The sequence below is a fragment of the Triturus cristatus genome, chromosome 1_2 (genome assembly GCF_964204655.1).
Source record: "Triturus cristatus chromosome 1_2, aTriCri1.1, whole genome shotgun sequence".
NCBI classification, from domain to species: Eukaryota; Metazoa; Chordata; class Amphibia; order Caudata; family Salamandridae; genus Triturus; species Triturus cristatus.
Window position 1 is genome coordinate 315892630 of NC_140580.1, and position 26923 is coordinate 315919552.

Genomic DNA, 26923 nt, shown 5'->3' on the forward strand with positions numbered 1-26923 from the left:
ATCAGTACAAGCACTACCACATCAATTGCCTGGATTTGCTAGCGATACAAATAGCTCTCAAAGCCTTCTTCCAGATCATTCAAGTCAAACTAGTACTCCTCAAGACAACATGACCGCCATCTATTAGCTGCAGAAACAGTGTGGCATGCGCTCTCCTTAGTGCTTAGCACCAGTGCAGGGGATTTGGCATTGGACAATCCGCCATGACACAGAACTCCTGTCAGAAAACCATCCAGGGATGCAAAACAACTTCCAGACCTGCTCACCAGGATGCATCACATCCACGTTTGATAAATCCACCAAATGTTCTGCACAGGTACTTCCAGCATTGGACCACCCCACAAATAGACTTGTTTGCCATCCCCAAAAATGCAAAATGCTCACACTTGGCCAATGGTTTACCCACGTTCCCAGTCCATGGGCATTGTACTATGAATAAATTGGTCAAGGTTCTTTGCTTAAGCTTTATCTCCTCTCCTACTCATTCTATACCTGGTAAGGAGTATGAGACAAACCGCTTTAATGCTTTCTGGTGGCACATCAGGACCCCTTAAAATCTAATGTTCAGGACATCATCTTCTAACTTTTACATGTGCAGAAATTAGGCCTCAACTACACATCAATACTCGTACACTTAGCTGCCATTCCAGCATACATGAACAACAGGGTACATTCATCCCTATTTACCATGCCAGTAGTTAAGGCTTTCACCGAGTATCTTAAGAAGGCCATACCTCACAGAAAAACTCCTACCCTGATGTGGAACCTTAACATAGTCCTCATGGGGCCCGCTTTTAGCATTTAAACTCATGCCCGCTCAACTCCTTTCCTGGAAATGAACCTTCCTTATGGCCATTACTTTCCTTAGGCACTTAGGAAACTGCAAGCACTCCCCTTGCGAGAACCTTTCATTTAAGTTCAGAAAGATCGGGTTGTTCTCAGACCCAAACCTAAATATCAATTTTTTGGGCTGTTGCAACATCAAATAGATTCCTCTTTATTTCATTATGCCAATCTCTAACCCACATACTAAGAATTGAACATTGCATTATATCAACACAGAATCGTTTATAAATCCAATGTTTCCCCTGGTCTTCAAGAGAAGCAACAGAAAGACTTCAAACAGTTAACTTTTTGCTGAGTCCTGGGTTAGAGTAACAGTAGAAATACCATGAAACCGGTCACATTGATGTCATAAAAGTAAGGATGTGAATTCCCCTTTTCCTGGCAGTCCAAATTAGATTTTCAAGTCAGTGGTGCCTAGGGCCCTTGAATGATCATGGAAGTTCTTTTTAGTTAACCTCTTCGCTGCGGTGCAAATTCCGCCGCAGCGCTCCCGCGGTGCTGACATTCCGATCGCGGGCGTGGTCATGACGTCTCCCGGCCGTCGTCCGCACACGCCCATCGTGACTCATGACGGCCAGGAGACGTCATGAGCAAGGAAGAGGTTAATGCTTGCAATTAAAACAAATCTATGGATAGTTAAAAATATATTGATGATTTGTGCCAGGATAGAAAGTTTCAAAAGTGAGTCTTTTATTTTGTATCATAGTAGTTGTTAGTGGGCAGGTTTCTTGTGAGCTTAGCTTATGAAATCAAGTGAGCTCCTTTAAAAGAAGAAAGTGTCTGAGAGGAAAGAGGTTTATTATATGGTGTGTTCATGCAACCTCATTGTGTAATAAACTCACTCCCTGTACTGGGTCCTGTCGGTCTTATTTGAAAATACCTTGGCTCAACCCTTTGTAGCTGTGGCTTTGAGCAGTCAGGCTTTATCAGAGGAACATGTGAAGCATTAAGAAGTATGAGAAAGGAACAAGACTTGGTAAAAATCCAACACCAGTTTATGTAAGTAGGCTGTATTTTTATCTTTAAATAGACACCACAACAGCAAAGATGCACAGGAGGGTTCCAAGATATGTATTTTCAAAGCAACAATGAAGCAGTAATGTACAGCACTAGTGTTAAACTTTGTAAAATCTTCATACAGTTTTAAACTACTGCTTTGGCCCTCTTTGGGTGACCAACTCCGGCAGAGAGTGAGTCGCAAGGACCAACGAGGTACAGTTACCGCTCCGTCAAAGCAGTCTTCAATCTAGTTTTAGTCTCTATGGGCGAACCACCATACACTTTAATGAAGGGGTCTTGATGAAAGGGATACCAGAAGCTGATCTGGTGGCGGGGGTCTTCCTGGGGCTACCCTTGATGCAGCAAACACGATGGGGTGACTTTGGCCACAGGGGTTAATGTCCTTTGAAAACCAGGTGAAGTCCAGCCAAAAACAGTTGCTACTGGTCTCCAGTTACAGCTAAACCAGCAGTTGCCTTTATGGCAATAACCTCCTTGCTGGGCCGCCAAATTGCACTATGACAACTCTTCCCCAGTCAGCAACAATTGAGTTTTGGGACTCATCCTTGCAGGCTGCACTAAGGTGGTCAGACATTCTTGGCTACCAACTCACTAAGGCAGGCTTCTTCAGCTTTTGTGGCCCTGTAGCTGTAACAGGAAGTGTACCAACTAACTCTTGAAGTCAGTTCTTCTGTCTGAGGTTTTTCCTCGAGCAGGGCGCCACAGTCCTGTTTTTGCTAGTCCAAGGAGCAGCAGGTGCATCCAATCTTTGGTGCAGCCTGTCTTTGCAAGGCCCAGGGAACAGCAGGGAAGTCCTTCTTCAGTCCTCTCTTCAGTACAAACGTGATCTGGGTGCCAGTAGTACCACTTTTATGCCCAGCTTGTGCCTTTAGGGGATGTAGCAACTACCAAATAATGGGCTACCAGGTACCTTCCCACCTAGTGATGACTTCCTGTAACATGTGGCATCTAGCTAGCCCCCCAGTAGTCGCCATTCTGCCCACTTGCAACATGGCATTCAAATCCCCTTCTCTTGGCTTGAGAACCTCTCTAGCCCACCCTAGAGGTGTTGCTACCTGGGGGCAACACTCCCACCAAAAGAATGGTTTGGCAGTGGCTTCTCTCTGTCTGTCCCCTGTCTGGAAAAAAAATAAAAGCAGCCCCTCTTGTGTGTGTTCACCATTTGGCTTCCCTTTTGAAGCGCGCCTTTTCAGCTCACATCCTTTTTTGGCCTTCCTGCCAGGGAGAGGTCACATCTCTTCCAACGGCAGGCCCTTTGGTTTCCTTCCTGAGAGTCGTTCACCCCTCCCCCTAGAAGGGCAGAAGGCTGTCTTGTAACCAGAAACCATCACTGCAAAGGTTTGGCAGCAAAGTAGCTAATTACTAAAGTTGCCATTTGTGCAAATGTTACATTAAATTTGACTTGAGCATGAAGTCCGATTTAGTGCAGCGATTCTTTTGATACCGTCAAATATCACATTGAGTAGTCCCATTCAGAAATTAGCACTACTGAATGGTCAGCATGTGACCTTGTACTTTCCAATGGGGTTACTAGCCTTTCCACAGTAAATATAACGATGCAGGGCTTTTACTGTCAGGGCATGTAAAGTTAAGAACCAAATGTTCAACTTTTTAATTTAATGCACCCTGACTTTAGGGCTCAGTAGGCCTACCTTAGGGGTGATGTATACATTTTAAAAAGGAATGCCTGAGCTTTGCCATTACTTTAAATGGCAACATTGAGTTAGTAGTCGAAATTCAGCAATAGCGAGCTGGGAATCATATTTTGCCCTGTCACACTGATAGTTGTACAGTACAATAAGTGGTGTAGTCTATGACAGACACTTTAAGTTACATGCCCTGGTTACCTCTGGTACCATATACTAGGGCCTTATAAGTGAGTTAACTTATGCCAATTGTGTTTGAGCCAATCAGACATATACCTTTTAAAAGGACTCTGTGCACTTTCAGAATTGAAAAACCCGCAGCATTAGTCCAAAACCTTGGAGGCAAGACACTTTCTTACAGTGTCTAAATAAGAATTTCTTTTCTTGGTGATAGGTTAGCTTTTAGCTGCCTAATGTCAAGGACTGCAAGGTAATTTGGCATAACAAAAGAAACTACTGAGAACATATACTTTCTTTCAAATTGCTGCCAACAGACATATCATCTGTACATGTCCCAGTACTTAATGCATTTATGAAACTCTGTAAGTCTCAACTTAGAGCATTTGCATGTGTATTTGCAATTTTGCACAGAGAAGAGAAAAGAATATGAAGGCTCTAGAGGCCGCTCTATTTTCTTTAGAGGTTCTGTTCTTCAAAATTAATTATGGTAGTGCCTAGAAAAAAGACATCAGATCCGGCATCTTTCAACCATTGCACTGGGTAGAGAAATAGGTCTTCAAATGTAGAACCACTTGATACAACATGCGCCTTCAATGGATTGGGGAATTTATCAGCACATCATTTGGCCAAAGGCTCAGTCTATGGAGGATGTTGAATCATTCGTTTAAAGGATAAATGCTGAGAAAGACAGCTTGATGTATGACCGTGTTCCATCATTAGTACTTCTTATTTCTTCGACATAATATTCTATAGGTATCTTAATGCGCTATGTGGACTATAGTGAATATTGTAGCCTTGGTATTGACAATCACATCATACGTTTTGAGAAACAGCAAATCAGCAGAGAATTAGGCAGGAGGGCAAGGACTTTATAACAGCAGCGTATCTTATTTCATGGTAGATGTAAGTTGTTGATATTATGTCAGTAAATTGAAGTCTTTAATCGAAATGGTAGAGCGCCACGCTCTGTAAAAAATCTGAATACTAGCTATAAATTTCAAATCCATTGGCAAGGATTTTTTTAAACCTTTTAAACTGATATGATCTTCATCTGGATGATTATAGACAATGATGTATGATTTCTTGATACACGTTATTAATTTGCATATCTTTTTATCTTACAAATGCTAAGTCCTGAAATATTTGCAATTACCTCTTTCTCCCCCAACCACTTCCTTGAAAAAGGTTTTGGGTTAAATAATAATGTATGAGGGAGATTTCACTATGATCATTAATAACCAATTAATAGTTTATGTAAACAACTTGCCTATGTTAAGTTTGTTCACCCAACATAAATCATTCCTTGTTTTCGTGAGAGACCGGGGTTAAGTAGCCTCCAAAATACTAGTATTCCTACGGATGGCTTACTGCTTTTTGGGAAATATGGCTTTCCACAGGCTCTAATCAGATAACCAGGTCAGCACACGTTTGAAACGTCAAATAGCTCAGCACAAATATGCAGGGTGACCTCCAAATGAGCATTTGAGCCAGAAATGTGAGCCAATGCTTAGATGTTTAATTTTTTTAAGTCTCACATCACTGATGAGATCGCTTTGGAGGCTCCATGACAATATAGTGTTCCATTTTCCAAAATCCGCCCGGATGATTTATTCACACCAGTCCTCAAGTGCAACACTATTGGAACCTTTCATAGCTGATTTACATAGTATATGCAACGTATGGCTCAAAATTGAGAAACTGTAAGTGTTTCTTGATTGCCTTTTCCATACCTTACTCAAGGTATCTGAATGTGACACTCTATCACGTCTGAATGATCCCTTTTTTTGAGTATTGTATAGGCAATGAGCAGCTTCTTTGCAACCTTGTAAGTATGGATGCAGAAATTGATAGCTACTGTGGTAATTGTGCATCACCTGGCATTGGTGTCTTCCAGGATCATCATGGGTCTCCCGTTAGCGTATGGAGGATTAAACAATGAACATACCCAAGTCTAAATTAAAGGAATTTCACTTGCAAATCAAATCATATCTGTGATGTATTTTAAAATCCATAGTTGGGGGGCGCTAGTGAAACCAACCACAAGATATCAGTCTTCTAGGGAGGCTCTACTGGTTGGAAAGATAATCCAGCAATTATCCTTCTTTTCTGAGGCACTGGGGCTGGTCAGGCGGTACTGTGATTCTGGTGATGTGCTGACCCTTTTGAGCTTGTCGCCAGTGAGGAGGAAGAGTCGAGCTCCGATCACTGACCCCAGGTGACATGTGGTCTGTTGCTTGGTCGCCTCTGTCCGCGCCCATTCCCCATGTGGACGCATGGTGTGCGCAAGTGGCCCGAAGGCAGCCCAACCCCACAGGAAAAAAGCCTGGAGCATGGCAGTGGAAACTAAAGAATTGATGAGGGCGGGCGTTGTCTCAGCGGTGAGTTGCAGTGCATGAAACGCCTGGTCTCCACAGTGGATTGTAGGGGCGAAGCGGTGATCTGCTCCTTCCATTGAGCCGTGGGCAGCTATTGGCCTCTGTGGCTTAGACTACACCACTGACAGCGAGTCCTGCCGACCACCTCAGGAATGCTAGTGCCCCCTAGGATACCCTTCTTGGGGTGAGGCCTTGGAGTGGGAGGCTACATCCACCTACCTAGGGAGCAAAGAGAATGGTGGTGCTGCTGGGCGAGGCGATGGGCCCCACTGAGCCTGGGTAATAGGATTAGAGGCACGCAGATCACTTGAGCCCACGGGAGCTTGTCAGGAGTAGCCACTGCCTGATTCCGTGGTTGCGCCATATGGCCCTGAGCATTCCTCCTGCTGGGGCTGTACCCTGAACTTTGTGAGCTGCTCATTGCTGCAGGCCTGCTTGTGTCCCCATGACTGGGCCTCCGGGGTGAGGCGGAGCCTGTAGATGAGGGACTGTTTTTGCAGCCCATTTTTGATTTGAAATACTCTACAATCCTAGCAATTGATATAGTGCAGCTCTCATTACGACACGGACATGCATGGAGGAACATAGCCTGCCTGAGTACATTGTATAGAGGCACCTGACCAGACTTGCCAACACTCCTTTGCGGAACACACTTGGGGAGTGGTGAAGCTCTGTAAGCGCCAAAGTCTTATATGTGAGCTTAGCACCCTTGGTTTGTTGAGTGCCCTTCCGGCGATTATCTACATAGCTCACCTGCACTATGGGGAAAACAGATCATAAGCAATCCAAGTTAACCTTTGAATTGCGTGGAACAGAGGAGGTCTTTTCCCAGAGCTGGACATTGGCTTCATGTTTCTGGATCTCAAGCAGAGCCTGAACACCATCGACATGAAAATAGACCTGTTTGCTGACCGATTTGACTGTCTGAAGTAGAAAATTGACTTGCACAAAGAGCGGATAGACCAACTTGAACGCCACACATCAGATGTGTAGGATGCACACTCCTCGGCTGGAGAGCACCTACTCGAGATGGAGAAGGTACTCAATGTTATCAGCAACAAGAATGAGGACCTAGAAGCACTCTCGCAATTAAATAATTCGCAAATTCTAGGAGTCTCCGAGTCAACAGCGATGGACCGCATGGAGGGCTATGTAAAAGTGATGCTCTGAACTCTAAGTGGGGGATGCCATTTCCCCTATGTTCATCGTTGAGAGGGCACATAGATTACTGGGACAGAGACGACCCCCTGGCGCTCCGCCTGCCCGATCACCACCAGGGTCTTAAACTATCGAGATAGGGGTGTACTGTACCTGCGCTTGGCTAAAGGATGTCAGCCCCTCTGATATCGGGGGAAATGAGATCACATTCATCACATATTTCACCTTTACCATACAGACTGCCAGGCGGGATTTTCTTCCAGGGCAAAACACACTACAGAAGACAGAAGCAAAGTACTCTTTGTTTTACCCAGCCAAACTCCACATACACCATTTGGGGAAAACCCATTTCTTCACTGACCTCAATGGTGTCGTTAAATTCCCCAGAGGTCTTCCCGCTGCTGCTGCCACTGTCTCGTCTCCATCACTGGTGGGCTCAGGCTGTGGCTACCTCAGTGATAATGACTGGCAGGGCATTTCCTCATTGACGTTTCAGTGACAGCAGCCTGCCACAATGCTGGAAATGGTAGACTCTCCCAATGACTCCTTTCTGAACCCTTAGTCAGTGAGCCTCTAAGGGTTTACATTCTGTTAGAGTGACCCCATCTGCGTTATACCGAGCGTGGTTTATGGTCTTGCCCAGCCACCTTGATCTTCCTTTCTGGCCACTGAGTGAACAATTTGCTGGGAGACTGTTGGGCCTCCTGGTTGCCTACCTGGGATGATTACCCATTTACTTCTTTTGATTGTATATGGGGTGTTGAGCGGTGGGTGGGGTGGTAATGTTTGGCCCGACTGGGAGTGCCTAAGTGGGAAGTGGATTGCTGGTTTGGGCAATGTTTCTGATATGTAGTTTGTTTGTTCTCCCCCTTTTACAGCCACACAGCATTGGGTTCTTCACACCTTAAATTCAATTCAATTCAATTACTTTATTCAGATAAAAAAACATATCCATAAAAGAGAGATTCACATACAGCACATAGATATTCACAAATTCATAATAATCATAAAACCAATATATAAGAACGATACAACAAAGTATTATTCATACAGTGCACATTGTATTGCGGGCACGGACAGCAGTTTTCAGAAAAGCGCCCACATGGAATACCAATTCATCATCTTCCAAGTTAAGGATAGTCCTATATGCAGCTTCAAAGTGAGTAAGTGAATATTTGTTTTTTTTAAAAAAGATGTTAAAAACTATTTGGTGTACTGTATATAGAACTTACAAAAAAAAAAAAAATGTAGTTTAGTTTTCCCACTCTGTCCATCACACAGGCATGGCAAGGAATCTAGATTAGCATGAAAACCAATATGGAAATAAAGTAATAATTTCACTGTGCCAGCCCTTAGACGGAAAAGGAGTCCCCGTTCCCAATGGGCTATAGGTTTTGTAAGATAACTAGCCAACTGATAATGAGTGTTCTTAATAGACATGACATTGGCTACAGTTGGTTTTCTTGACTCCCTATCAAGTCTATCCTTACTATAATACATATAGAATGCTGACGGAGACCTTTTTGTCTTACAATATCTCATGTGGGCTTTCAAAGATATATTCATAATCGACACTTCTTAAACTTGATCTCACCTCAGCTAGCCAAGGAATGTCCATTCCCTTATCACACTTGAGGCTATCTGTTATGATTTCTCTTGTACGGAACGCCGCTGAATTTTTCCAAATGGCTAGCCAGAATAGAGCAGGGCGAGCCTTTATGTAATCTTCAATATAGTGTAGATTTAATTCGTCATGACAAACATATTGGGATGTAGAGATAGGGGCTCCCAAAAGTTTCTGACAGAACCTATTTTCCTCGTACTGGATGTTACACTTCTCTGAGAAGCCCCATACCTCTGCTCCATAGGTTGCTATAGGTATACACTGAAATGTAATTTTTTTTAAATAGCTAAAATGACCCCGACCTCCTAGGTTGGGGAGACTAAGAACCGAATTAATAGCGTTGGAAAACGTATTCTTACAGTGTACCATGTGATCAGACCATGAACCATTAGCAGCAAAAACCAACCACAGACAGGGAAAAGTGCTTGTGCATTGTAAACTTTGATTACCCATGGAGATGGAGGTTAAAGGGCGCTTGTGCATAGGTCTAAAGAGGCCATACAATCAACAAAACCCTGCACTAAAAGGCGTAGGGCATTAGGTGTGGGACCCATTCATACCGCATCATCGGAGTATAATAGGGCTGGGAGTATATTACCGTTCATTCTAGGGACATCATTGGTGAGCGCTATCAGGGATTTGTGTAAATTGTTAATGTATAAAATAAAGAGTGGGGGGCCAGAACACATCCCTACCTGACCCCTCTGCAGACGCTGAAGTTATTAGAGACCCCCCCCCCACCAGTGTTGATCCTGACCCGAGCTTTCAAATCCTTATGCAGATAAGCTAAAAAGTGTACTAAAACCTCGTCAACCCATATTCCAATAAAATGGACCATAGTCGTGACCGGTTAACATAATCAAAGGCTGAGGTCAGGTCCATAAAAGCCAAATATATTGGTGACCTTATATTGATCTCACTTGATCAACTAATGATACCTCCTAGTTTATTCTTCCTCATAAATAGCCTCTGTTGATTGCTTGAATTGGAACATTAGGGGTCTTAATGATAGGAGTAATGCATGACATATTTACAACACCACAACATTGACATCTGTCTGTTGCAGCAGCGGCATCTGCCGGAATCGACACAAATGCACTTTAGGGCGAATGGGATAGTAGAGCTATATGTAGTCTGTTATTCAAAGTATGCACGGGGAGTTGCGGTGCTGCTCCATAGGGCCTCCCTTTGCACATGTGCCGGACACTTTGCAATAAGCAGCGGTCCTATGTCATCCTGGCAGGCATCCTATGTCATCCTGGCAGGCATCCTATGTCATCCTGGCAGGCATTTAACTTACATGATTTGGAGAACGAAATTAACACTCTCAAGGATGAAATCACACAAAGAATGGAACAAGAAGATTGGGAGAAGACTCTAGAGGACATCAATAAGAAATTGGATACACATGCACGAGAAGTACATGAACGCAAAATCAGGAAGTTTAAGAGAGATACAATTGATTATAAACTTGACGAGGTGTATTCATGGGCTGAAGCGTATGCCCAAAAACGCTCATACAAAAAACCTGGAACCACCTCTTCAGAAGAAAGTTTAGTCACAGAACAGGATTTATCTCTCCAACGACCTACAGCAGGTTCATATACTCAACCCAGTACCACAATTGGAGAAGCTGCATCCTCTTCTGCTTCCAAACCTTCTTTTTTAGCCGAAGGACAAGCGTCCAAATCACCTCCGGACAAAATCAATGGAACCAGAGACAACGCATCCGCCGGGGAAAAATAAAAAAAAAACTTCCGAGACAAGCAGACCTCAGAGGACAGCAAAGAAAACAATTCCTTAGTTGTGAACATTTCGCATAAATCACATAACAAAGAAGAATTGAACGTTTTAAACAAAGGCACATCGTTTGTTCCCACATACACTTCTAATCATTTGGAAACAGAAATATCTTTCTTCAAATTCATGCGCAAACTAAGGTTAAGATGGTTTTTCTCAATCAACACTTCTAGCGAAGAAAGTAACTTAATCTCTCAACCTTTTCGACCCAAAAGCAAGTTCATGTCCCCTCTGTCTCATAAATCTCTAGATACTTTTGAGACCTTGGTAAAAAAGGACCTGGAAAATATCAAGTACACAAAACATCGATGTTCCAATTTATCTTCGAAAGAACTACGGATTCTAAACACCTTGAGACAAGACAAAATTCTAACATTTTCACCAGCTGACAAAGGAGGAGCCCTAGTGGTCCTGGACACAGATTATTATGTTACCAGTGTTAATGAACATGTGAAGAACACCGATACTTACATTGAAATGGAACAGGACCCAACCAATGGATTCTTGAAGCTACTAAGTAACATTCTGCAACGAGGGGTGGAGAATGGTCACATTGATGAGAACACTCGAAGATTCTTATTCAACTCCACACCAAAAACCACCCATATATACATGCTTCCTAAGATCCACAAGAACAGGCTAACCCCACCCTTCAGACCCATAGTTGCTGGCTGTGGGTCTATAAACGAAACAGTTGGTCGCTACTTGGATTATCATCTGCAACCGTTAGTACAGTCCTGAGAGACAAACATAAAGGACACCACAGATTGTTTGTTGAAACTAGAATCTGTAAAACATCATTTTGAGCAAGATTGTTGGTTGTGCACCATAGACGTGGTTGCGCTTTATACATCTATTGCTCACAACGAGGGATTTGAAGCGGTAGAGTGGAGACTATTACAATCAACCATGCCGAAAGACAAATCCATTTTTCTCCTGGAACTATTACACTTTTCATTATACCATAGTTATTTTTCCTGGGAAGAGAAATATTATTTACAGATCATGGGTACATCAATGGGTTTTCCCGGAGCCCCATCATATGCGAATACATTCATGTCTTATTTTGAACACCAACATATACTGCAAAATCCCACATGGCGCACAAATGCAGTCATTTTCCTTCGATACATTGATGATATACTCATCATATGGAAAGGTTCAAAGGATCTTCTTGAGCAAAGTATAGCTGCATTGAATCTATGTAAGCCAAGGATTCAATTTACCCATGAAATTCAATCAGAGAAGATTCATTTTCTTGATATCGAGATTCACAAATCCACGACAGGACTAGTTACCACAATGTACCGGAAGACCACCGATGTGAACAACACCTTACATTTTCGGAGTGCACATCCATACTCCTTAAAAAAACATCTGCCCATGTCACAATTGACAAGGATCAAAAGAATAACCTCTGATGTTCAACAGTGTGAAATTGACATAAATAACCAATTGGAAAAATACAGAGATCGTGGTTACCCTGATTTCATACTTAGTGAAGCAGAACATAAAGTCGCCTCAAAAAAACGTGAAGAACTGTTATCCACCACCATGAAGAATCCAGCTAAAAGGGAGGTGTTTGTACTCAAATTTTCAGCCCAAGCAACCCAAATCAAATCCATCATTCGCATGCGTTGGGACATAATTGAACTGGAGGCAGATTTCACCGGATTATTTAAGGAACGGCCTATTTTTGCTCACACTCGTTCACAAAATCTGAGGGAGCTTTTAAAAACACGACCAAATATCAAAAGCTCACAGCATTCCGGCATGAAAAAATGCCACAATTGTGGCCAATGTGGCAATGTAATTACTGGCAACAGTTTTACACATCCCCGTACAGGTCAAAAAATTCCACTTCACCACTCATCTGATTGCAACACAGAGGGGGTAATTTATGCCATTAAATGTCCGTGTGGACTGGTATATGTAGGGAGAACTAGTCGGAAAATCAAAACTAGAATAATAGAGCATAAAAGTAGAATTCGCAACAAAAACATGAGTTCTTCTTTAGTAACACACTGGGCTCAAGCAGCACATACAATCCCCCAATTAAGATTTACTATTCTTGAGCGCATCCACATATCCTCAAGTATCGAGGTGAACACAGTTTTAGCATGCAGAGAGACACATTGGATTAAGTTCCTGGGAACGGTGATTCCTGGAGGTCTCAATGATCATTATGAACTGTTATGCTTTGTTTAAAATAAGACATTGATTGCTCTATTTCACATCATTATTTGAAGCTTGTAAAGGATTTGCACTCGTTATTTTCCATTTTTGCTTAGTATCTTCTGCCTTCTTTTACATTCCAATTTTTCTTTAATGACAGTATACATTTTTCCTTTGGCCAAGCATTTCTTTTGACCAAACATTTTTTTCATTTCATTACAAATCTTCAATAGCAGTAATATACTCCGCTTTTTCGTTTTTTCTGTTTTTTTATTGTAGCATATATCTTTATTAGCAGTAACACACTCCGATTTTGTCTACATCGACATTATCACAGACTGAGACGATTCTTTCACATAGAGCGAGTCTGTTTTTCATTTTCATTCCTAGCACGCGTTTTAGAGAACTCTCCGCCCACTGCTCACACGCACGTTACCTACGCGGTTGCATACGATTGTCCACGGAGATTTGAGGCACTTCACTAATCAGGTGAGACACGGGATTTCTGGCGATTCGAGTCTCCAATACTCGAAAACTATATGCATTCAAGTTTGTGACATTTTTTCATTCTACTTTCAGAGCACAAGCGGCTTGTTGTCGTAGCTCGTAGAAACGGTTCTTGAATCGCTACTGGTTGTTCGCATCTGGTAAGCTTAGATTAGACATCACTTTTTCACGACTCATAGTAATTGTTTTTTAAATCCGCTTGAAGTCTCTTGAATTTTCATCACAGTGTTTAATTACAGATTCACACATCACAGTTTGAGATTCATATCTTTCTTCAGCTGGTAAGCCAACATTTAAAACAGTATGACACCTGATAGCATGTATTGCACAGCTCATTGAACACTTCAATTCGTAGTTATCGGGCACACTACACACATTTCACTGAGACACACGGTGATTATCTCATGTTTCTTTCCGTGGTGATGATTTTCACGGTAACTTCTTGGTTACCATAACGAGAACAGTTTTTACACAGTGACATTATTTATCACTGAGGGATATCTAAGAGCACTAATCATTTATTCGTTCCTCACACACGAGCACCAATGGGTTTACTGAGGACTGTTACACATATTTATGTCTCTCAGCTGGGCCTTTCGGGTCTTTTTTTCGAGTGCAAATCCTATTGATTAGTTCTGTAAAACTGGAATTCTGTTGCTTTTCTTTTGGATATTTATGAGATTTCTGATTGTTGTTGTAGCTCTGGAAGATGATTTCTTGGAAACGATTATACGCACTCAAGTGATTGACGAGACTCACATATCCCCTGAAGAAGGGTTCTGTAAAACCCGAAATGCATTGGGATTGTCCTTCATTTTCATGTGTTTTGATTTTGAAGCAATACACAAAAACGAAATTGGTTATATGAATTATGTGATGAATAACATATTCATGTGTTATGTTTGAGTAAAAATAAACTACTCATACACCAAGTTCTGGTTGTTTTATATTAATATCATTTGTTTATCATTTTGAAAACGTTCAATCTTTTATGTACTTGATTGCTTTCATAATACTAAATATCATTGAGAAATTGTGATAATTTGGATTGATATTCATTGAGACCCTCGTGTCCAAGCGGTGCTTCACGCAGGTTAGGGTTTTTCCTTGACCTTTTATACAAAGGCATTTAACTTGGGCATCCCTTTGTGGTGTTCTCGGTTTGTGGTTCCAACACCGATGACCCCCTTTTCTTAGCTGAGGTCTGTTGGCTGTTTGGGTCAATGGGCTTGGGGTGTGGCTCTGGACTGGGGACTTTAACATGGTCCTTGAAGCAAATGTAGACAGGTCAACTGATTCGGGGCACCCATACCCTCATGCAGCTGCACACCATAATGACAGGTTAATAGCCTCATTGATATTTGGTGCTCTCGCCATGTACACAGAACAGAGGGAATGTGCAAACATTTTCGCATAAAACCTGGTCAAGAATCGACTATTGGCTGGTCATGAGAGGCATATCTTCTGGGACCACTGGTATTTTGCATCTCCCACGCACACTGTCTGACCATGCCTCGGTACTTTTGGAGTTCACCCCTTGAGTACATTTTGTGCACGTTCTCTTGGCGACTTCCCCTGGCTGTGCTGTGGGATCAGGTGTTCCGCAGTGAGGTATGGATGGCCATTATTGAGTATTTTGAACATAACTTGCAGTTTGTTACCTCCCTTTCCATACTGTGAGAGTCCTTCAAGCTGATAATCTGCAGGGTTTGCATTGCTAATTAGGCGGAGTGCAGAAAATGTTACGGGGAAACTGACATGGCTGGAAGCGGAGATTCGCACCATGAAAGTCCTGTACTTTGAATCCTGTGATAGAGACACCTTAGCATCCATCCAGAGCAAACTTAAGGAATATGAGGAGGCAGCACTTCTGGAAATACATTATTTGGTGATAGAGGTCTGTGCCCGGTGTTACAGCAAGGCAGACAGGGCAGGCAAGACTCTTGCTGGTTTGCTGCACAAGCCCTGGGATGAGTGACTATGTTGTTGAACTCATAGACTACCAAGACACTGTACATGCTAATGCGGACTCCATGCAGCACATTATAGTATCCTTTTATACTGACCAGTTCTCTTCTTCTCTGTGACTGCCCCTCCCATCGTTCTACCTTATTTAGATATGGTGCAGCTGCTGCACCTAGAAGAAGCACATTGCCTTTTTCTCAATGAGCCATTTATGGCAAAATTAGTCCAGGTCATCGGAAGCCTCCTGGGGATAAAGCCTTGATGGCCTTACCGCTGCCTCTTACAAGGGATTATGACACGTCCTTGCCCCTCATCTCCTAAATATGTACGATGAGTCCATAACAAGAGGACTGCTCCCCCCACCATCACAGAAGCCCTCATAGTTACCATTTTGAAACCCGATAAGGATCCCCTGAGCTGCGACACATCTAGGCCTCTCTCTATGATAATCATTGGCAACAAAATCTTATCCAACCTGATCAACTCGTGCCTCCTCCCTCTGCTACCAAACATGGTCCCGCCTGATCAGTCAGCTCATAACCTGCACAAATTGTTTTCTTTTCTTCACACAATTGAATTCAGCCTCAGTTTTGCTGCTATGTTCTTAGATGCCACTATAGTTGCCACTAAGGCATTTGACTCCCTCAGTCCATCTCTTAGCTCGCTTCAGAATTGATGACAAATTCTTAAGATTGATGTGACTACTATATGCTCAGCCCGTCGCCTCAATGAGAATCAATGGAGCGACAAAGCGCCACTTATGTGGTGTCTTTGTGCACCCGGCAGGGGTTTCCAGCCCGACTGAGACACCATTCTCACCACATTCTTGTGTTTCTCCTCAGGAAGATCCTAGTTTCAATGTGGGGAGTTGATGTCATCTTAAATGTTAGAGACCCATCGGCTAATTTAAATCCGCTTCTACGGGAAATCATTAATTTCGGTGACATCACAGGCATTACCATCAATTAGGCAAAGTCCATATTGTTTGCCCTAATTGGGTCAACCCAGTCCTTTGCCTCTGACTTCCCCCCCGTAATGTGGGCATGTGCCCCGCTTCGTTACCTGGGGGTCTGGCTTGTTCAGGACCTAGACTATCTCTGGAGAGTGAACTAAGGCAGAATGATGACATGGCTCGAGGATCGGGTTGCGGCATGGTTGAAAATACTGTTCTCCCTCACTGGGAGATTGGCTGTGGACAAAATGGTGATACTTCCTAAATTCTTGTACTTGTTTGTTAACTTGCCATTCCCACTTTCTGTAAGAAACTCTGGTCCCACATTATATCCCTGGTGTGGGCAGGCACACAACATCGAGTGGCATGGGACATATTGACGCTTCTCTTAGAGCAGGGTGGGTTGGGGGCACCTGATATAGACCTATATTCCTTTACTGCACAGATGCATTTTGTACACTAGTGGCTGCACCCCACACAATTCCAGCCGCACATGGTGCCTGAGCATGACTACGCAACCCAGTGTCTGTTACAGACCGCTCTACATGGGACCCCAGACGAGTGCAGAACAAGATAGATAAAGTGGCCTGCATGGTATGAGCGAGGAATGAGCTGCGGAGGAGGGCGCCTACTTGATCGTTTATGTGCACATCATTTCCGATTGCAGGCCACCCCTTGCAGCACATGGCAGGGGGACACGGGGACTCTCACTCTTTCAGATGCACTTGACATTATTCGACATGGTATTTCCAGAGGGTACTTTTGTCACCTCTCGGCAGGTATTTCAGGACCCAGCCACCTCCCTCCTAGACTCCCTGACCAACTATCAGCTCCAAACGTCCCTACGGACCCCCGACATTCCCTGTCTTAGAAGTGATACTTACTGACCCCTCCCCCCACAGGCTAATCACATGACTTTATACAAGTCTGCAGGCGGCCGCGCTGCTCTGTATGCCCTCAGCCCAACAGACCAGGCCCTCTGACCTAAATATCCTGATTAGCAATGAACAATAGATATACTGCTGCTTCCAGGCCTTTCCCTGAATTACCGGCTGTGCTTAATGCATTTCAAATACATACATAGACTTTACACACACTGGCATGGATAAGCTTGGTGGTTGATGCATGCTGTGCCGAGCGCTGGCTTCCTGCACCTAACGTGGGGTTGCTGATGTAGGAAGCTTCTGGACGGCAGTCTTCACTGATATTTCAGGTATCACAGGCCATTCCTCTGTGTGTTCACCCCAAGTTGGGTTGCTGGGTTATGTTAGGCAAGTCGCCCAGAGACGCGCAGATCGACTGCAATGATGATGCTGCTACTGGCCAGGCTCAGGGTTGCGATTCATTGGGGTAGATGGTCGCACCTAGTGGGACAAGTGGCCCCAGGATGCTGCTTATTACCAGGAGCAGCTTAAGACATGTTTGGATCTGATGCCTGCCCAGTCTCACCCAAACGACATATAGGCCCCTCTGGTAACATTCCTAAGACTTCAGGACTTCAGGGCCATGCGGATGACACTGTGGACAACCCCCGGAACCTTAATTCAGCTGTGAATGAGCTTGAGCGACCTTCTCACAAGAATGCCCTGATAACTCGCCCTACTAATCGAGAGGGGTATCAATCAAGCATGCCGTTAGAGTAGTTGTTATGATGCTAGACACCATGTATATGTTGATTATTCACCCTACTGAGTGGCAAGCTTACTCCCCACACCTTTTTCCTCCCCACCCCGATACATTCCATTCGCTTTGGCGTCATACGCGTTCTAATTTTTCTGAAACTTGACTGCATACTGTCCTATTGTTATGGTTTGGTTGTTTTCTGCAAATACCAATAAATAACATTTAGATGCAGTTTCTGACAAACTAATAGTGCTATGAGCGCTCATGTTTCCTGAAAGTGAACTCATTATTACTTGCAAAACATCTGCTGGTTCTACCTTTGGTCAGGAAACTGAAGTAACATGTTCTTGCACAGTTTTACGTCTTTTGAACCGAATCAGTGTGCTTGGAAATGTTAACCAAATTGTGAATTCTTAACTGAGCCTAGCAGGATTTAAGTATTTGCCATGCAACAGGTTGTTACCATTGCTTCAACTGACAAGTAGGCTTGTAAACAATGTCCCATCTGTCATGGAAAGCTGTACAGGAAGGTACGTAACAGAAGCGAAAGTATATACCTAATAATTATATGGCTGGGTCCGAACTGGAATGGCATGGTGAGCAGAAAAACGATGGATTTAGGCCCAGATCTCTGTACCGGGGTGAATGTATGACATTGTTCTGCATTCTGTCCATCAACTGTTGTTTTTGCATTTGTCATCCCGAGTGGGACGGGTATGCCCAGACGTGGGTCCCGTGCTCTCCATGCCACTGGAATCAAGCTATCCTGGCTGAAGAGGGGTGAAACCCCGAAACCGGTGCTAGGATGCTTGTTTCCAGTCCAGGGAGGACCTGGCCTGGCAGTTCGGGCTGGACTGTTCCCATGAGGCACAGGGTCAAGACTGATTTGCATATGGCTGAGTTCAAACTGGAACGGCATGGTGAGCAAAACAACGATGGATTTAAGCCCAGATCTCTGTACTGGGGTGAATGTATGACATTGTTCTGCATTCTGTCCATCAATTGTTCTTTTTGCATATACCTAATAATTGTCATGTCAGTCTTTTATTCTTCCCCCTGGGCACTCCTGGTATGTATAATAGTTTGCCTCTTTAGACCAGGTTCCTAGTAGTTCTTAGTAGTTCAATTTGTGTAAAAAACAAATGGTAATCACAAGTTTAAAGATTCTCCAATGATCTTTTAATCCATGAAGCATATATTTGATTTCATATATGTCCGTATATGTCCGTTAAATGAGTTACGTGACTGTCCCATATGATGTTTCAATGCATTTCGGGTTACAAACCCATCGTCAGGAAAACAAGCTGCGGGGTTAATCAAAAAAATTCACTTTTTGAACTTGCTAGTTCGGAGCACGTTACCCCAGGGGCACACTACAAACGCTAAATTCACTAAAACTTATAGAAACAGGTTGTGCGCGCACGATCATTAGATTAGTCTTTTATTCTTATCAAACGGACTGTGCAAAGTAGATCATAGCAAAAGCCAAATTATAAAAAGAATTTAAAGATCAATTAAGGCGGAGAGCTATTTGTGATTTGACAAACAAACATGAAGAGAATGCAATTTGACACAGAAGTACAAGTTTAAGACTGCAATTACCATTGTAAATTCAAACAAAGCTTCACAACTCCCCTGATAATTTCTCTAAGCAGAAAGTCTTATTAAAAATATACTTACGACACCTTGCCTAATTTTAATGCAGTATTAATGAGACTTCACCATGGACCACTTGACCACTGCCTATTCCCAAAAAATGTGTTTCTGACCATTCACAACGTGTAGATGGGCCCTTGGGGATCCCTTACTGTTAGCGAATGGGTTACTACTACCGTTTAGCAGTCAGTAAAATATTCATGTTTTGAGACCAGATTTCAATTTCAAAACATTAATACATACTATAAGGAATGGGCATTTGGAAGGGATGCCTTAAACACGCCCCTTCTAAATGCTGATTTGGCATGGTTTCCTAAACGCATTTAGCAATTCAATAACCTGTTATCGAATCTCTAAATGGACAGAATTGTATTATTTTCTATATAGGTAACCTTTCTATACGTAAATGTGGGAATTTACAATAGTTAGCTATGATGCTAATGGTTTAAATAACTAGCGAAAGAGGGGTCTTATTTTGTATGGCTATTAGAGTTTAATCCTGTCGTAATCATCTTGCAAGACACAAATTTTTATTAAAGGTAAAAAAAGAGAAAAACCTAGGTATTCCTGGATTAACGATTGCAATAGCACACAGAGGGGTTGCCATTATATTTCATAAATATTTTGGTACAATTTGTCACACTCTACTTATTGATAATTGATATTGGTTGTGCCATTCACCAGTCATAAAGCCAGATACAACATCATGTCTTAATATGGTACATATTTGATTCTGTTGAGCCCCTTGAAACTGTGTAATTTACTGTGCACCACAATATTTAGTGGGGATTTTAACTTTCTGTCATCTTCCATTTTGGATTATTCTAGTTTCCATCACTGTCCACTCAAATTAAAAAAAAATGATAATTTTTGTAAATTTATGTTGGTGCCTAGGATTACTAGAGATGTGGAGGTGGTCAAAATAAGACAGATTCGTGTTTTCAAATCAGTACTTCCAGGATTGATTATTTATTTACTCCTTTTCTTTTTTAAATTACAGTACAATATCATGTGGGTGCCTTTTCTAATAATTCTGCCGTGAAGCTTGTCTTTCCTGTTTGAGATCTGCCACTGATCAGATGGGTAATAGATAAGACTCTATTGTCATGCAAAACTAGTATCCTGACCTTGGAAACTGAAATACAGTATATTTTTATGCATAATGCCACCACCACTAACATTGCAACAGACTGGGGGGCTTTTATAGGTACATTGAGAGAGATTAGCATCCTGTTCACCACATATAAGTGAATGGAAAGGGCTTAAGTGGATAGTGGATGGAAGGGATAGAACTTCAGATTATGCAATCCGCTGCAGACAAAGATTATGGAAATGTAAATCAAAGTACATTTGAAGCGGCTTTACAACACTGGCAGGAGAAAAGGGTTGCATTAAATCATTTTTTCACTGGAGAAGATCATGAACAACAATACCAAAAATTGTAAGGTGCATGAGGCGTTTCAAAGTATTGGCAGTTTTCTAGCTTGGCCATCAAAGGAAAGACAAAACTGCTATCTGGCAACTAAGTTAGACGACACCAAAACTTACAATATTACCAGAGATTGTAGTGAGATCAAGAAGTTCTTTATAGATAATTATTTTCGACTGTATGAGGAATCGACCGAGCATATCATTCCCTCAGAATTAGATATCTTTCTAGATAAAATTGATCTCCCTGCTTTGAGACCTGAGGCATCTGACTCTTTAGTTGCCTCAATAACAGTGGGTGAAGAAAATGAGGTTATAAAACTGCTCCCCTGGTCTAAATCTCCTGGTGAGGATAGTTTTAGAGCAACTTTTTATAAAACATATATCAAGGACTTAATAAATCCTTTGAACATGCTTTTTAATTCTATACTACAAGGTGGAAAGATTCCTCGTGCCTTTAAAAAAGGAGTATTAATAAACTTTTTAAGAAATAGAACCAGCATCATTCAGTTCTATAACACTTCTTAATTAGGATTTTAAACTTTTCGCTAACATTTTAACTAATAGAATAAATACAATTCTACACCAGTTAATACATTACAACCAAAATGGTTTAATAAAGGGAAGAAACTTAACTGCTAATATCACTTATCAGAAGCCGTATACGTAGCCACAGCAGATAACATTTCAGCTGCCATAATTCTGCCAGAGGCAGAGAAGGTGTTTGGCCTCGTGAGTTCGAGGTTTTTGCTTAAAATATTGGATACATTCATGCTTCCAACTCAGTTTGCATGGTCGATTGCCTTGCTACATATCAAGACACTTCTGCCCAAGGTATAATTAACAGTCACTGTGTAGATACAGTCTTTCAAGGTAGAGGAACCAGACAAGTTTGCCACCTTTTCCCTATTCTTTTCAACCTTTTCATTAAATCTTTAGCTCAATTTATTCGGTCCCTTTATTACACATGTCCTCCTCTTTTTGATGGGACTAAAATCAAATTTTGTGCAGATGATATTGTCTTATTCTGGTTACCAGAGACTGGCAATATTGAGATGGCTTTACTGGCCATAAAGTGATAATCTGCCCTTGGGGGTTATAAAATAGATGCGTCCAAGATGGAAACACTGCTACTCAATAGGCCCCCACACAATGTGCTATCACCAAAATGAAAAGCAAATTATAACCTTAAACCGAAAAGATACCTGTGGGACTATTTTTCATCTCAATCAGTGGATTTATGCATGTTAAATTATATTCCCCTAATGGACAAAGTTGAAACATTATTTTCTATCTGCAAATCTTTTCCTTTTTCTTTGATCGTCAGAATACCCCTATTTAAAATGTCTATTTCTCGGCAGATTTTTTATTTCATCTAAGTCTTTTGTAAATTGGATTAAAACTTTTTTGCTAAATTGCAAAGTATCCTTACATCCTTCATACGTTTGTGCATGGGTTGTTAGTCATTTTGATATGTTGGACTATGGATTTTTAAGAGATAGGACTTTGACTTATTTTTTTTATCTTGCATTTTATTATTGGACTTTGCACTGTCACTTTACTGCTACTTAATATGTGAAACTTGAACAAAGCATAAGCACGTTATCCGTTATTTTTTATTATATAAATTTGTCTAGCTTTGAGGCAGATTGCAATGCTCCTTTGGTCTTGTTTAGATGTATTCTGCACTATCACTTGTTGCACAATCCTCATTAATGTGTATCAACTAATGGGAGATTTTATGAATTTAATGTATTGGAAATGGAAAAAAAACAAAAATGTATGAGACTATCTTTTTCCATAAAAAAGTCACTAAATGGGATTTAGTACATTTTAACAAGAGCTTTATAGAATCGCAGGATGTGTGACCAGTAAATACTGTTCTGCACCTGCCTCTCAATTAGTAGTCTAACAGCTTGTGGTGTCCATTAAAGTCCTGTATATTAAGCTGTATTTTTACAGGGAGAGATCATACTGGAGTCTGCCTATGCAAAATAATAAGTCGGGTGACATACTCTGTGTAACCTTACACTAACACTTGTAGCTTGAAGGCCCTAGTGTGTACCTATGTTGAAGTTATGGATTATTTTAGCAATCTGAATCAGCTGTGAAGCGAGTTTTCATATAGAAAATAGACTTCATTTTGATAAAGGCTCATTGAAGAATTTGTGTATTCCGGCAGGGGAAATATTTCATGGTCCGAGATGTATACAGCAAGTTGGATGTGTTGAATACTACAGGCAGCTGTGGAGCCCCCAATTTTCGTCAGGCTAAAGGCGACTATGCAGTATTTGGAATGGGGCAGCCCAGCCTCAATGGATTCCGACAAGTCCTGCAGAAGCTTCAGAGTGACGGGCACAAGGTTTGTGGAACAAAAAAGCATTCATGATTTGGACTTCTCTTCACTTTCTCATTGCCTTCTCCAATCCACCATTTTCTTTTTTCCTCCCAGCCCTTTTACTTTCTCTCAATTTCTTGTTAGACTGCGTCCAACACCTCTTCATTTCCCTTTGCTCATTGTGCTTGCTGTGTAAACTTTTTCTATTTTGTTTTATTAGTGATACAACTGTTAACTGCCATTTCAATTCCCTGTTTGCTATTCTCCGGTCCCCCAGAATTTCTTTCTCATTTGAATCATGAATCCGTTTCTATCATTTAGCTTTCCATACTATCTTTCATTCTCTTCTACAGTTTTTTTCTATCATTCATTCACTAGCGCCCCATTTAATCCATTATTGATATTTTTTGATCCTGAATGTTTTATATTCGTTCATCTGCACTTTAATTCCATTCCATTTCATTCTTTTCTAACCTTGCCTCTGCTCGATGATTCTCTTCCCACATATATTTCTAACCAAGTAACCAAGCATGGTGTATAGTTTTCTCTTATTTTGCCTTGTCCCACCTCCTTAACTATTCTCATCCTTAATATACCATTTATCACAATATCGGTCCTTCCATTTGTACTCTGTGCTCCCTTTGCATAAGCATTACCCACTCAGTGAAGAAAACATAAGAGTTTGATCTAGTGGAGACACCGACCCTCACAAGGGAGTAAGCAGAAAATTAAAATAACCCTCACTTGAACCAGACTTTGAATAACAGCGAGCAGAAGAACCAAGCAAACCCCAACCCCCTTCTTACGAGAGTTTGCTTCACCCTCTATTCCTCCTTCCATCCAAATCTCTATCCATCCTTTGACCCTTTCATCTAGTTGTCTGTCCAGGTCACCTTTCCATCCACCTCCCTGTCCAAGCAACCATACTTTCTAGTCTATCCACCCATTCACCCACCCTTTCATGTATGCATCCTTCCTTTCACCCACCAATACATTGTGTAACTCTCTATTCGTTCACTCTGCCTCATCAGTCCATTCTTCTGTCCTTACGTCTATTTACCTTTTAATCAAGTGATCCTTTCATTCTTCTAATTATATTTTCACCCTTCCATCCATTAATTCTTTCACCATCTTTTTCACCCTTCACCCTTCCAGTCTTTCACCTTTGTTCCATATTTTGTTAACGTTTTCTTCCATTAACCCTTCCTTTCATTCACCCTTCCTTTCTCTACCCACCTTATGTTTTTCATCCTTTATCTTTCTGTCGTTTCTCTTTCATGCTCAGTTTTTCTAATTGTACCTCTCTTTGTGTTTTCCCCTTTTTTCATAATTTCTTTTTCTCAATTTCCTTCCTCTGCATATCTGCCCACCTCCTACGTTTTTTTGTCATGGTATTCCCTAACAGTGTTTTAATTAGTGTTTAGTCTGCAGACCTGCCAACATTACTTGCCATAAGCAAATGATTACGTTTAGTGTGGTCCAGTTCACCAACCCGTCGTGTCCAGTGGTAACCCTGACTTAACCTACTTAACTGGTGATTCCCTACCCCACTGGAACTCATACTTTAAGTGCACTGCCTGGCTCACCTCTTTGTTTACGGTTTTTTGGCGGATTTTCATGTACTTACTCTATCTTTCTCTCAAACACACCCTTTTCTGTGTAGTGGGAAAAGATCTGGTTTCAAAGAGTAGCGGGTTAGCAGGAATCAGATCCAGATATTGGCACTGAGTAGGCATGGATTTTCCTTGGCTGCCTTCCAATGATTTCCATCAACAGGTCTAGTCACAGATCACTTTGTGTTGATTTCAAACCTATGCATATGAGGTATTTTTTGTTACTTGTTCCACCAACAATCTCTCGAATTTAACTACCATCAGTACAGAGGAAAAGAGGAATTGTATACCATGGAGTCACCCAAAACCTACCACTTTTCACTGATAATAGTATAAGCGAATACATTTGCAGTAATTTCAGACCCTTCCCCACTTAAACTAGATGTCGTCTTCCATTTAACTGCATTTTTGTTATTTTTGGTTGCATGTTATTTGTTAAGTGCATTTGCGTAGCTCATTCACCTCTATTTTCTGGCAAACCTTGCTCCAAAGCATCATAGGGCCTGATTACGAGTTTTGCGGACGGGATACTCGTCACAAACGTGACCGTTATCCCGTCTGCCGCATTAAAAGTTACACAGGATAAAATGGAATTGTAATATGGCGGACAGAATATCCGTCACGTTTATGATGGAGTAGCCCTGCCCGCAAAACTCATAAACAGGCCCATAGTCTTTTCTCACTGTGCCACTATAGGTTGAGAAACAACCATATAGAAATCAAATTTATTCCTAATTATTAGAACAGTGCAGAATTTGGAACAGTGCAACTCAAATTAATAAAACACCTTCTTTCTGAACAATAGCACACTGGCATAACAGGAACCGCAGAGCGTTTTTGGCTGTATGCGTCCTCAAGCTTATGTACTTAATGAGGCGCATGCTATATAAGTGCAACTAAGCAGTCAATCAATGAAGTAGCCACTACATATCAAACTCCTTCTGGCTCCTCTAATATGGCAACTTCCCCAGAGAATTATATTTGATCTATGCCTCATAGGGCTGCTTGTAAATTGCTTGTAAATTCATCATCTTTACCTTAAGTGATGACTTCAACAATTTGTGTTCAAAGTATGCATCATTTGCAATTAAGGCTTTCCATGAGATGCTATTCAACTGGATTGGTTGGGAAGACACCTTATAGACATTGACTTAGTATTTTATCCATTTTTAGGTCTCGCCTAGGCAGCGCTTGCACTGTCTCTTTGAGACATGCTGTATTGAGGTATTTTTTGGAAGCTGCATCCACTCTCCCCCCCTAATTTGTATTGGCTTTTGTGACTGCCCTTTGTAAATGTGGGGTTTTGATTTGTCAATAGGCTTACTAGTCCCTCCTTAGTTACATCCCTGTCTCCTGTTGTTACCTCCCATGAGGACTGACCCTTTTACATGTGTCCTGACTCGGGAGCTTTCATTAGCAGTCCTGAGAACTATTTACTTAATGTACACACCTCAGGAGGGAGGCAGCTGCTTGCACTGCACTTTCCCCTCCCATGTTATGTTTTTCCCCTCCCATGTTATGTTTACCTTGTGGCCGGCTTATTTACATTGAATTGCTCTGGCACGATTGTCTCAACCGTGTTTTTTTAATGTTATCTCTCTCGCCCTATTTATTTATGATTAAGTGATACAGCCCATGCTGAGGCTCGAACACTGTTCTCCAGCTCCAAAGTCGGCAGCGTTATATGTTGAGCCACCTCCTCACTTCGATTCTCTGTACCGTTTGTTTCAGTTGGTTTCAGATGCTGCATTTGCCCGTGTTAGCCGTGTTTTTTAAAATGTTATCTGTCTCGCCCCTCTAGGTGTGTTGTTTTTTTTATTTGTCTCTCCCCACCCCCCTGCGAAATCGCTGTTTATTTATTTATGATTAAGTGATGCAGTACATGCCTAGGCTCGAACCCTGTTCTCCAGCTCCAAAGTCGGCAGCTTTATATGTTAAGCCATCTCCTCGCTTCAAGACAAGCCCCTTAAAGGGGTTTATCTCTGTTTCCCTCACTGAGTCGCCCTCCCACCATGCA

At 41.9% G+C, this 26923-nt stretch overlaps 1 protein-coding gene across 4 annotated transcripts in view; it reads left to right on the plus strand.

Moving 5' to 3' along the window:
* PALD1 (phosphatase domain containing paladin 1) overlaps positions 1 to 26923 on the plus strand; it is a 958342-nt gene that overhangs the window by 412569 nt on the left and 518850 nt on the right. For all 4 annotated transcript variants that reach the window (XM_085603872.1, XM_085603871.1, XM_085603874.1 and 1 more), the window contains one exon: positions 23138 to 23317. In XM_085603872.1, coding sequence (XP_085459998.1) covers positions 23138 to 23317 — 180 coding nt within the window. The remainder of the gene's footprint in view (positions 1 to 23137; positions 23318 to 26923) is intronic.